General features: G+C 37.2%; 1 protein-coding gene across 1 annotated transcript in view; it reads right to left on the bottom strand.

Annotated features, from left to right (window-relative positions):
- Positions 1-12,441, bottom strand: part of adamts16 (ADAM metallopeptidase with thrombospondin type 1 motif, 16) — a 90,135-nt gene extending 77,694 nt beyond the window's left edge. Inside the window, exons 1-3 of the mRNA XM_073846698.1 lie at positions 12,099-12,441; positions 11,927-12,017; positions 9,517-9,845 (exon numbers count right to left, since the gene is read on the bottom strand). Of these exons, the coding sequence (XP_073702799.1) occupies positions 9,517-9,845; positions 11,927-12,017; positions 12,099-12,194 (516 nt within the window). The 5' untranslated portion in view covers positions 12,195-12,441. The remainder of the gene's footprint in view (positions 1-9,516; positions 9,846-11,926; positions 12,018-12,098) is intronic.
- Between the last annotated feature and the right edge of the window lie 1,459 nt (positions 12,442-13,900).

Raw genomic sequence — 13,900 nt, 5'->3', positions numbered from 1 at the left:
TTTTTTGCTGTTTTTTTTCCTGACAGTATTTTTACGATTTTTAACAGACATTTTCTGGTGCCCCTGCTGCCAGAAAATTACCGTTTTTTTTTTTTTTTACAGTTTATAGGGATATACTCTCTGCCCAGATTCAGTCAAATGGAGCAAGGCTGATTGGGGGGCGCTTCATAGTACAACTGGACGATGACCCAAAACATACAACCAAAGCAACCCAGCAGTTTTTGAAGGTAAAAAAGTGGAATATTCTGCAAAGGCCAAGTCAATCTGCTGATTTCAACCCAACTGAGCAGGCATTTCACTTGCTGAATGCAAAACTAAAGGCAGAAAGACCCACCAACAACCAACAACTAAAGTCAGCTGCAGTAAAGGCCTGGCAAAGCATCACAAAGGAGGAAACCCAGTCTCTGGTGATGTCCATGAGTTCTAGACTTAAGGAGTCTCAACAACAAAATTATGATTATATTTATTTATCTAATTAAAATTGAGCCCCTGGAAATGGGGGTATAAAAATGGTTGTAATTCCTAAGTATTTTATGTTATATTTTTGTTTAACCCCTTAAATTAAAGCTTCAATTTTACCTAAATTGTTTAGTACAGTAATTATTATTAAGAAAAGAACTAGAGGAAAAGATATAACAGTGCTTGGTGATTTGCTTGAAACCTTCAGAAAACTTTAACTCGAATTTTTTCAAAACTGACTTTGTTGACTCTGTCGGCTCCAAATGGGTTTTAATGAAAAGTTTTTGAAAATTTGCTCATTGTGACACACTTAGCCTTAATTGATTTTGAGAGACAGAATAATCTCACTTTAGAGTTTGAAGAGGTCTCAACTGTGCTCAGGTTTTGTTAAGATCTCTCTATCGTCTACTCTTGAGTATGCAAAATCAAATGCAACTTAACTTTAGCTGTTAAGAGCAACAGACGAGTGACGAATTCTCTTTGGGACTGTTACTTTTGCTATTCTCTGCTGGGAGAAGAAATTAATTCTACCGTTTTGAAAGATGCATGATGTGTCGACAAAGATTTGCAGCACAGAAATCAAATTCAATGTTGTCGTAAGAGCTTGAATTATGCTGTTCTAGAACCAGTGGGTGATGTAATGGATAAACAAATCAAATTTCAGTCAAATTTATATTAGGCACAATAAAAATATCAAATTTGGTCTAAAGCAACTGCCAAACGGGAAATGGGAGAATTTTGAAGGAAACCATAAATTTGTTAGTCTATCCAGGGAAATCTGTTCCTTTCCATTTCTGCCGGGAGGAGATTAGAAAATGTAAATCAATTTACACACATGACAGTTAGCGTACAGTTTAGTGCAAGTAAACTGTGCAAATCCATGTTGTCAAGCAGGAGTGGCGCTCTTGACCGCATTCCTGCATAAGTAACATGTAAGAATCATCCACCACAAATCTGCGCCTCGGTCTCCCAGGTCCATGACAAGCCTAACTAAAAACAAATGTCTGCGCTGCCTCCTTAAATACCTCTCATGAAATTACACACTGAGAGCTACAAGGTGCAAATAGCAGTCATAAAGTGCCAGGAGACGGGTTGAGACGCTACCTGGGAGAAAAATAACAGCTGCGCTCCTGCACTCAGGGAAATGGGCAGATCCAGGCACGACCCTACAGGAACTCTAATCAAAGGAGCTGAGCGGATATGAGGAAACTCTGAGCGATGCACCTGACGCTGTCCCTATTTCCATGAGAGAGAGGCTCGTACTTGCCTCGCCGCTTTTAGAAGCTGAAACCGAACCTCTACTCTCTTCCGAGCTGCTATGAGAGTTCATATGCCAGCTGAAACTATTTGAGAAGGGTGTCAAAGATTTGTTTTTTAAATCCTCTTACATCATCGCAGTGACTAACTGTTGCTGTTCTTGTCGTGAAGAAGCCGATTCAGAGTCTAAACTCCTTCCTGGAGATTGCATTGCGTGAACACTGACTGTATATATCGAGACTAAACAACTTGAGCTCCTCAGAAACACCACCTCCAGCAGGACCGCATTTATCCTCGCACATTAACGATGACCTCCCGCCAAAAATTAGTCATCCGCGGCGCCTCTTTCTGCTCTGTTTTTACAGGGAAAATCGTGCTACGCTCCATTTCTGTTCATTATAATTAAATATGTTAGTCTTTAATTCTGTCAGTCCATCAAAGACACATTCAAAGCCTGTAGAGTGAAACATGGAATTGTTTTATGAGGGATAATAATGTACATATTTTGGACGAGAGATCTGAAGAGTTGCTGGGGGTTGCGTGGCTTGGCTTTCAAAGCCAAACGATGAATGCCAAATCATAAGGATTATGGGAAATTTGGTGAACGACAATGAACCTATGCACCAGGTTTTGCTATGGAGCAGCTTGGGATCAGAAATCAAACATGATTTCTTATGGACTGAGAGTTTGTCCTTGGTTTTAATTGAGAGTGAACAAAAGCAGTCCAAAATAACAGGACCTGTACCAACAAAAGCAGCTGTGACATCCCTTATGAAAAAGAAGTTTATTCAAGCATGCTAATAGTATACTTCTTTTAAACTAAAAAAAGTGAGAAAGTAAACTTTCAGGCTACTTCTCAGAAATGTGCTTTATATATATTTAAGTATACTTGATTTATACTTAGAAAAAGCCTAAATATATTTGAGCTCAGCTCTGAGAATCCATTTTTTTATTGTTATACGCTAGGGGCGTTATTACACATCCTCTGAACAGAATTTCCAAAACACAAGTGAAGAAGAAACAGAAACAACAGATGCTTCCACATGTAATCTAACACAATCGTCAGACATAAAACAGCATCAAAACCATAGACATAGAAAATTGTGTAACAATGAAATAAAATGTCGACCTATGAAGATTTAATAATGACTGTCAAGACTTCAAACACAAATAGTCTTTTTTTAGCTTTTTGTTCAAAATGTTGTTTATTTATTTTTGATTTATGAAACCCACATTCAAGTGTTTATAAAAAAGAATGCATGAAGCTAGAATAAAATGTTTTTGTTTACAAAGAACCCTGTTCTTTCTTTTGATGTTTTGTATGTTCAGCTATTCATATAACAAAATATATACAAATTAATACCTAAATAGGGACAAAGTAGTATACTTCAAGTACGATGCAAAGTTCAGTTAAAGAAAATCTATGAGTACACTTGAAGTTTACTGAGACTATACTTCAAAGTGTACTGAAATGCATAAAACGTATTTAACTAAACTATAGTTCACTTTTAGTATAATTGCAGTACAAACTTAAAACAAAGTTGTAAACTAGTTGTGTACTCAAAATTTACTACTTTTATACTTACAGTAAAGTACACTTAAAAGTATACTTTTATATACTAGAAAGTGGACCAATTTAGTCCCAAGGAGTACTGAAATAGTACACTTAAAAGTATACTACTAGTGCACTGATATTTGCATACATACTACATGATATATACTTAAAAATATACTTTAACTTTACTTAAGCATACTTAATAAAATAAACTTGAAGTATACTTCTTTTTGGTAAGCGATGCTACAAACTCATAGTTTAGACCAGTTTTAGACTGTCCATGTCTTAATGTCCCAGTGAATCCTTAAAATCAACATGAAAGAGCATTACCAACCCATTTAAATTCCATAATGGAACATAAGAAGAATGTAGGGAACAATTTTTATCGTCAGAAAATGACTGGATAATGGCCATTTCATGCCTGAATGAAGTTGTATGGGTTACTTTTACATTACTTTTATTTATTTTTTTAATGCTTGAAAATTTTGGACCCTATTGACTTTCTTTCTACTGACATCTGAAACATTCATCAAATATCTTCTTTTGCGTCTGGAGGGTAATTGATGACAGGATCTGTGGGTTCCTTTAACAATAAAACCAACATGTACTACAGAAGTCAATTTTAATTTTACGCTGACTTTTAAAACCTTCCCTTAAGCAAGTATTAGTGTTTTGCTAATTTAAGCTGTGTTAGAGTATTGTGTTAGACGTGTTGGGGGTTGAGTGTCCAAATGTAGATTTATGGCTTTACTTTATGGCTGACATCACTCACAATTAGCCTGTTATTGCAGACTGGCGACACTTCAGAAAGACTTTCAGCATGGAGTTTCCATGGCACGGCACCCGTCACAAACCAGACTGCCATTTCCAATGACCCTCCTAATTGGCATCCCATGTGCCACCGCTAAAGTCAGCTATTGTACCTTTTTGTATAAAGCCGTCAGCTTGAAATCATTGGGGCCTCAATTGTCCAGCCCTCACGCCTTTAAACTCACATTTGGGACCTTTTATGACAAACTCTGACCGTCATCAAAGCCCTGCCAACCTTCACTGGTGATCTGCCAAGCCGGTCTGAGCCATTCAAAGTGAATTTATACACAGGCTTTACTGGGCACGTAAGGAGAGACTGAGTTAACTAATGACTCTGCACCGCTGCTAATCACATCCAGCTGGGGACAGTGCGATAGCCTACAACATTACACTTCCAACACATATTTCAGCTAGTTATAGACCCAATACATTTACAGTGACAGTAACATTTGAGCTGCCTCTGCCTCTGTTTAAAGGCTGACAATCACAGAGGTGAAAAGTCTTTGGGAAATGAACTGCCACAAGATTAACTCTGAGTAAAAAATCTAATACGGATCCTGTTCAGAGTAAGTAGTTTCATTTTTCACTTCTTGTTAAGACTTCTTTCACGATGATTGTTGTACTTAGATTTAACACCAACTTCATTCACACCAAGTGTGATGTAGTACTGTTAACACTGTAAATCTCCATTTGTTGTGACATGGGCCAGTATTAACCAAGGTATCAGGGTTTGGACAGGGTTTTGTGCCCATTAATCTCTGCTCATAAATGTTGTAGACACATCATTACATTGGAACCAATGCCTCACACAATTCGCTCAAAAATCAAAACTGGCACATGGAAATACAAATGATAGCTTTCTCTGGGTGTTAAAACTTCTTTGGATTTAAAGCACCCAGACAACCAGCGGTTCATGAAAATCAATGAATACTATTGATGCAGATTTAGAAGACAAGGGTCCGAAATCAATGACTGAAACAGTGGTGTTTAATTAGCACTTCTCCATTTGACTTCATTGATTTTTTACACATGATGTTGATAAGCTACAACAGGTAAATATGTGAGATGTCCCTGCTGAAAAAACTGCTAAAACCAGCCTAGGCTGATTGGCTGGTTTAAGCTGGTTTAAGCTGGAAGTAGCTGGTTTTAGTTGGTCTCCCTGGCCAGGCTGGGAAAGTGGCCAAAACCCCTTTAAAACCAACCAGTCTATGCTGGTTTTAGCTGTGTTTTTTTCAGCAGGGTGTGAACGTGCATCACCATAAATGATACTAGAGTAGTAGTTTGTAAAATTAGTTTGTCTGAAATATCAACAGTAGGCTCGTTGCTGAATAACAGTTAATTTAGTAGTTAATTTACAATCTGAGAACACCATGAACAGCATAAAGTTCAGTTCAGTTACCCAGATATCCATATTTAACTCTTAAAATGTTAGTTTTGGTTTTCAGATAAATGAAAACATTAAAATTTCAGTCTGTTAAAATTTCAGTGCATCGCTACTGTGAAATGCATTAAAAAAATCATGGTAACACTTTCTATGAAGCCCCTATTTATAACACATTATAGCGGTATTTCTAAGGCATTATAATAAATGCATAATGCATTATAAGAAACCTTATAATATGTTATACCATCTCATGAATAATCATAACAACAATTATAATACATTATAATACTTGAGTATTTGAGGTTATAACTTTTAAGATTATGATCATTTATAACACACAATGAACGGCATATTAAATCTTAATTTATAATGGACTATATCATATTACATATATTTTTTACATTATATTACGTTTTATTTTGATGGTCCCCTAAGTCAATTGACTATAAGCTTAAACTTTCTAACTACATGCCAACTAACACTCCTTAGAGTATTAGTAGGCTTAGGTTATGGTTGGGCTAGGTAGAATGTTCATGTACTTGCAAAGTTACTTATAATATAACATAATAGTTTGTCTTTTGGGGAAACATTGAAATTTAGTGTTAGCATATATTCAGCATAGTAATAATTACTGCTAGCTGACATGCAGTTGCAGAGTTACTTATCAAAAGCTGTCTGAAGGGTACCATCAAAATCATCAAACTGTTCATATTACACATTTATCTAAACTGATACCTGATCTTAGGGTTCTTTCGGAAATATTATTATAATTACTTATAAGTGGTCTTTGTATGCTTTAAGTAAAGTGACATGAGAAACATGGCAAGATATGAGACTTATATGTTATAACTATGAGGAGGTAATCATTCTCTTAAAAGCTATAACCACAAAAAAGTACAAATTATAGTACATTAAAACTGTTCTTATGAATACTCATGAGATGATATAACATATTATAAGGTTTTTCATAATGCATTATGCATTCATTATAATGCCTTAAGAATACCCTTATAATGTATTATAAATACGGGCTTCATAGAAAGTGTTACCAAAATCATATATGGAGTCATAATGCAATGCAACTGACTAAAAATGTACCCTATACCAAAAAAAAAAAAAATAAGAAAACACATATGCTGTGTCCCATTTTGCTTGCTTATATTATAAGCTAAAAGTATGTACAGAACTCTTTCTGAATAAAAAGTACATACTTCTGAGTATGTAGCAGAAGAGTAAGCAATCTCTGAGACACATACTTCGTCATAATTGCATCGTTAACAAACTGCTCTTTTGCATAGTTAAGTGCATCTTGTCAGCATTTAAAGTGGCCTGTCAATCATTTTGTCAAAGGTAACATCATCTACATTTAATTTCATTTAATTTCCTATTGTATTGGAAAGAAATGAAAAGGCACGTTGATCTGCCAGTCAAAGGTTTTTCATGCTGATTACTCTCCTCATGCGTTTGCATAATGATTTAAAAGTTAAAGGCCAAATGTATCTTTATAAAAATTGTTGTAGATGAAATATACCACAGTTAACATTAAATATTTTTTCTCCATCGTGTTGTATTATTGATATTCCATTACTCAAACCTTTGTCCATCAGCCGTATAAGTCTGCCATGTTTGTAGTTTTTTTACATTTTTTATTTGTGTGTGTAGTTCTTAATCAAATCCTAAACCAATGTGGGCAATAGTAGCCATTGCAATTTGCACAGATCTGTATTTTGGACATCCAGAGGAACAAGTAACCCATCTGTGCACAGTGAGGAATTTTATTTTTTTATTCCCTTGCTGATTTTGTATGTTTGCCCACTGACAAAAGAAATGATCAGCCTCTAATTTTAATGATAGGTTTATTTGAACAGTGAGAGATGGAATAACAACAAATAAAAAAAATTATTTGCATTTTAATGAGTGAAGTAAGTATTTGACCCCTTCACAAAACCCTTGTTGACAATCACAAAGGTCAGATGTTTCTTGTAGTTGTCCAGCAGGTTTGCACACATTTCTGGAGGGATTTTGTCCTATTCCTCTTTGCAGATCCTCTCCAAGTCATTAAGGTTTTGAGGCTGACGTTTGGCAATTTGAACCTTTAGCTTCCTCCACAGATGGGATTAAGGTCTGGAAACTGGCTAGGCCACTCCAGGACCTTTATGTGCTTCTTCTTGAGCTACTCCTTTGTTGACTTGGCCATGTGTACTGGCTCATTGTCATGCTGGAATACCCATCCACGACCCATTTTCAAAGCCCTGGCCCTGACGGTACATGCCCCTGCCCATCGTCCCTTTGATGTGGTGCAGTTGTCCTGTCCCCTTAGTAGAAAAACACCCCAAAGCATAATGTTTCCACCTTCATTTTTGATGTGGGGATGGTGTTCTTGGGGTCATAGGCAGCATTCCTCCTCCTCCAAACACAGCGAGTTGAGTTGATGCCAAGTTTCATCTGAACACAACACTTTCACTCAGTTCTCCTCTGAATCATTTAGATTTTGATTGGCAAACTTCAGACGGGCTGTACATGTGTTTTGTTCCTTCATTGTGTTTGCTGCAGGATTTCATTCCTTCAAGGCGTAGTGTGTTACCAATTGTTTTATTGGTGATTATGGTTCTAGCTGCCTTTAGATCATTGACAAGATCCTCCGGTGTAGTTCTGGGCTGACTCCTCAGCTTTCTCATGATCATTGAAACTCCACGAGGTGAGATCTTGCATGGAGCCCCAGACTGAGAGATTAACCATTATTTTGTGTTTCTTCCATTTGCGAATAATCGTTCTGTACCTGTTGTCACCTTCTCACCAAGCTTTTTGGCGATGGTCTTGTAGCCCATTCCAGCCTTGCGTTGGTCTACAATCTTGTCCCTGACATCCTTGGACAGCTCTTTGGTCTTGGCCATGGTGGAGAGTTTGGAATCTGATTGATTGATTGCTTTTGTGGACAGGTGTCCTTTATACAGGTAACAAACTGAGATTAGGAGCACTCCCTTTAAGAGAGTGCTGCTAATCTCAGCTCATGACCTGTATAAAAGACGCCTGGGAATACAGTAAATACTTATTTCACTCATTAAAATACAAATCAATTTGTAACTTTTTTGAAATGCGTTTTTTCTGGATTTTTTTGTTGTCATTCGGTCTCTCACTTTTAAAATAAACCTACCATTAAAAGTATAGACTAATCTTTTCTTTGTCAGTGGGCAAACGTACAAAATCAGCCAATTTTTCCTCACAGTACCTTTGGTATACTTCTACGGTTTGAGACACTATTAGGCATGATAGTGTGTGAATTGGGATTGTTAAAACAAACTGTTTACAAATAAAACATCATGTATCAAAGCTTATGTGAGTACAATAAGTGTTTGTTTCCACTGAGGACGACTATAGATTGTCCAAATGTCGATCTGACTAATAAAAGGAGGCTCTGTTCTCTAGTAAAACCTCCCCTGACCCAAATTTATGTGGGTTATTGAGTCACTGGTTTAAGGGGATTTGAACGCTGGGCTTTTAGATGGGCTCTATTGATGGGACGGGGCACTTTATGTCAGTCCAGTCAGAGTAAAGTCATGAGAACTGCAGCACAGTCACTTTCCTCCTCCAGCGCCTACTGGGAGCCGAATCTCGTGCGGCCTGGGAGCCAAAACAACAAAAGCACTCTGGAGGGTTGAGGTTTCTCTGTGCACCGGACATTAATCCATGGAGAAAACAAACAGATGGGATGATGAGTACACTAGACTCATGAAAGCCTACACAAATGATTCAACGCATTGATGATGGCACAGCTATCGCTCTACAGTTCATGCCAAAAATGCTTGAGGTTGTGGGTCTTTTTCTCTCTAAGGAGAAGATAAATTCTTCTGGTCTATTTTTATCGCCATCATTATGAACTGAACGGCATACCATAAATCATTTGGGGTTAGTGCTGTATACATTTTTCACATTCACAATAGAGAAACTCTTAGAGAAGGACAGACTCTTAAGACTTGATTTGCTATTAAGACTCTCTTCCCCAAATGACCACAATCAGCTCTGAAACAGGATAACCAGTCAATCTACTCACCATCCCTGCACATGTCGACAGGGCCACAGATGAGTTGACCTCTGACCTCAGCACCCCATGGTAGAAGCAGAGGTCATCTTGAGGAAAAGGCTGCAGGCTCTTGGTGCCACTCCTGCCCAGAGTTTGTACGGTGAAGCTGGGGGCGATGAAGTCGCGTGATGGCTGCAGGTCCAGTTGGAAGTCCTGTCCTAATCCACGCAGCCTAAAGTGAACAGTTTGGTCGTGATCCTGACCCTCCGAGGAGCGTTTCCTGCGGTGATGGTGGGCCACGGCATGGGAAACGTAATGTCCTTGATGGTCCACCTCATATGGAGCCACGATTTCGTATTCTACATAGAAGCGAAAGAGAGGTCATTAAAAGCTGGAGTTGAATGCATTATTTCTGTTTAGGTATGCAATCAAGCAATCTAAGTTATCTGCATAAAAATCTTTATGCCATCACACTTTTTACAGCCTTAATTAAGTACTAACATTAAAGTCCTACAAGACTGTGGATTTACAATGCAACATTTTATTTCAGAAAACTCACAAATTCACTGCTAATGAGGTATGGTATAGGAGTAAAGGTAAAGTTAGGGTTAGGTTTTTAAGGGTTATAGTTACAGGGTTAGGGCTAACGTTAATTGTGTAACTTTTAATGTTAATTAAATGAAATTACTTTAAATGCACAATGTACCAACATGTATCTACATATACATGAAAATATCGTGTGACCATTTTTTTTCATCTGGAACATTCCCCATATGTACCATTGTTCAGCAAACACCACTCTTTTGTATTTTTACTTTATTTTTTTTTTATTTTATTCATTTTTTTTTCCTGAACGATGGATATGCATGTGATGATAAATGCAAATAATAAAAATAACACTGATGTAAATGCCATAATGTAAAAAGTGCATACTAAGTGACTGATGGTTAAATGATTCAGGCTTGTCAAGTACACATATTTTACAAGATTATACTTTATCAGTCTTTCTTCTTCAAAATTGTATGTTTAATTCAATGTGTTCAATGTGTTTACTAGCAATTTCTGAGCGGAAATTGTTTCTACACCAAGGTCTGTCAGATATAAATGTCTGTCTGCGGTTTCTATTGTCTAAATACACATCTTAAAGGGAATGAACTGAGAACATTAAAAAGTCATTTAATGATTCATATCAGGATTAACAAAGACCATATCTAGTAAATGCACTGTTGTAATTGCATAAAATAAGTAACTGTATCCATACAAATGCATGCTGAAGTGATTTATAGGAAGGTCCGTGGAAATGTTGTTCATGGGGTAAAGGTCAGAAGACATGTTTTAATGTTGTGTGATTCTGACCTCCGCATACACTCGCGCTCCTCTCATCCTCGCGGTGGTCTGGTGGCTCAAGTTATAAATGCTTTTACAGACATGAGCAGACAGATTTATGATCTCTGACCGTGGGGTGAGACTCACACTGATGACACACACTCTTAACGCTCCGCCGTGATACGGAGACACACGCTCTCACTCTTTCTCATTCTCTTTCTAACACACTATTATATCTGGCTGCTCCAGTCTCTAAGCTCATGCCAAACAGTGCAGAGACTCCTCACAGGATAAAGGCAGTAAGTGCACACAGAGACTGTTTGTAAAGCTTGGCTGATTGATGGAGAGCTTCTTCAAGTGTCTGCCTTTGTTCATTGTTCACTAAGTCCCAGTGCATGCCAATCTTTATGCTACACACCCCCTCCTTCTTTCTCTCTCTCTCTCTCTGTGTGTGTGTGTGTGTGTGTGTGTGTGTGTACAAAATTGTCTGCAGAAACGACAAACAACACCTCCTTTTGGGGACATCTGGGGACACCCTCGGTTGGAACAAATGATTTATATATGAAATAAACATGCTTTTACTTATAATTCAGTTTAGTCTTCTTTTAGTAGATCTTTTAGCTTTGTAACCAAACCATTGGATCATTATAATTAACTTTATGTAAGAGCACAAAGTAGTAGTGCTATTTTTATGGGATATCCTCATTTACAAAGTTAAATAAATGTGTGTGCATGCATGTGTCCAGTTTTGCTCGCACTGTAGGCACAATAAGAAAGCACTGTTATTATTAATGCATTCATTGTTATTATTTTTAAACTGTCTAATCATCTAAACACACCAGTCTTGAGCTTGTATTTTAGGTGCATTTGTCATAGGGATCAAATTAATTAGGATATCTAGCGCCCCCTGCCGGCGGCATCCCATGTAGACTTTGCAACTGTAATAAAGTCATTCTCTTACAAAGATATATTTCTAGTTAGTTCATTTCTTTTTATTTTGAGAGAAAATCTAAATTGATAATGCAATATTAATAAATTGCTTATATCACCTATGTAATACAAATGCAACTGACAGCTGTCAATCACACCTGACAGGTAACTGTAACGCTCTCACCTGTGTTGTGAGGTAACCGCAGTGTTTCCAGCAGAGCTTTATGCTTTACATGAGGACCAGCAAGAGGGGTTGCAGATGCACAGTGAGATCTCTACATAAACAGACAGTGAACATGCATCATTTGCATTGCAATTCAGAACAATAATGACGAAACCGGCGCGTGTTTGCTCACCTGCGGGCATCCAAGAATAAAAAAGAGAATGAACAGCACAGAACAGACGGATGCGGTATAAATCCTCCTCGTTGGTACAGAGCGCCGGCAAGCCATGTCTCCTAGAAACTCTTATCCAAAATCTGCTGCGAATAGCCAATGCGCCTCTCCAAATGCGCGCCGCGCTCTCAGTGAATCACTTCAAATCTATTCATACAGCATCAATGAAGCGCAGAAAACGCGATCCTGAATCCATGATCTGTATCCTGACAGTGTGTTTCCAGATCCGATAGCATGTTGGGGAACTTTTCTCAGCGCATTAGTGCAGTGTGGTTGAGGATAACTGTACCATTGCTCATGCAGATGTTCTCAGAGTCTCCGCTCAGTGCGCTTTAGTGAATGTCTGGAGCAGCTCGGACGCCGGTGAGTTGCACACGCGCTTTCGAACAGCCAATCACAGCCCACACCTGTGCGTAAGAGCCCCGGGCCCCTAATGAGAGGAGGGTCCAAACATCTACCCTTTAAAAAGTTAACCAACTAAAAGTAGCTGCTGCCTTGCATTTTTTAATTCAAGTTACGGTGGTGCAAAACCTGCAGTGATCAGCCGATCACACTTTTAAGTACAGATTAAAAATTATGATTATGTTTTGTGTATAGTGATGATTCCTTATTTTTCATGCTTCCATAATTAGCTTATTTTTTTATTAGAGAGGAAGTTCTGAATTTTGAAAATTACAGTATAATTTATAATAACTCATGTCTGAAAAGCTCAGGAAAATTTTGAATTCTTATTATACAGTATAATCTCATGCAAATTAAATCATGTCAGTGTAAAGTATTATAGAATCCATTCAAGGTGGATACATTTTGTAAATATCTGTGATTGACATCCATTAAATGTATTTAAGACACAGTTTCTGCTTAAATATGCAAGACTGTAGATGGTTGCAGACAATAAGGATTTTACACTTTAACATAGATTCTACTACCACTACAGTGTGGATGACAATTTTTAAATTCCCATGATGCCAGGGTGCTGCTCGCAATAAAACCCTCTCAGAAATAGAATATATTTTCTGCTAGCATGCAGTAAGACCTCCCAGATGTAGACGGCACACTTTACAGCCATTTTACTGCCGTCTTATCTCACTTTCTCACATAATAAAGATAAAATACACTTGTTTCTGAAACTGCTTCTCATGTTTCAAAAGTGTTTCCTCTACAAACTGTGATTTCTCAATGCTGTTCGATAGAATAATGGCCAGTGCAGGCAGTAAACAATCTGACTTGACCTGAACTTAGTGTGAAATACTGTACCATGGCTAGATACTTGCATATACAGTCAATGGCCATATATTGTATGCAGTTTTTATACAACACTGCATGCATTTTCTGACATAAAAAAGCCTGGGGTTGTCATAAACACTGTAATAAATAAAAAGATATATATGGAGCACTGATCACACAAGGTAATAATTTCTTGGATGGGTGATTATATATACTGATATATATATAGTGGCAGAAGGCAGAATGTTATGTTATGATAGATATAGTTTAGTTTGACAACAAATTTAAGTGACATTTGAGGCCATGAACTGTCGACCAAATCTTATGTGCATTTATGAACATAATGTGCTTTTTTTGATTGTTTTTATTGAGTAAGTCCTGAAAACTATTGTATGTAATTTGTTGTTTCACTACAAAATAATCACTATTATTAATTTTAATTTTAATTTTCAGTTCTAAGTTTCATTTAAAACACACACCTGATGATGTTTTTATATATATATATATATATATATATATATAATATATATATATAT

This window comes from Garra rufa, chromosome 9, assembly GCF_049309525.1.
Source record: "Garra rufa chromosome 9, GarRuf1.0, whole genome shotgun sequence".
NCBI lineage: Eukaryota > Metazoa > Chordata > Actinopteri > Cypriniformes > Cyprinidae > Garra > Garra rufa.
The sequence above is the reverse complement of the archived record's forward strand: the minus strand, read 5'-3'. Positions and strand labels throughout refer to the sequence as shown.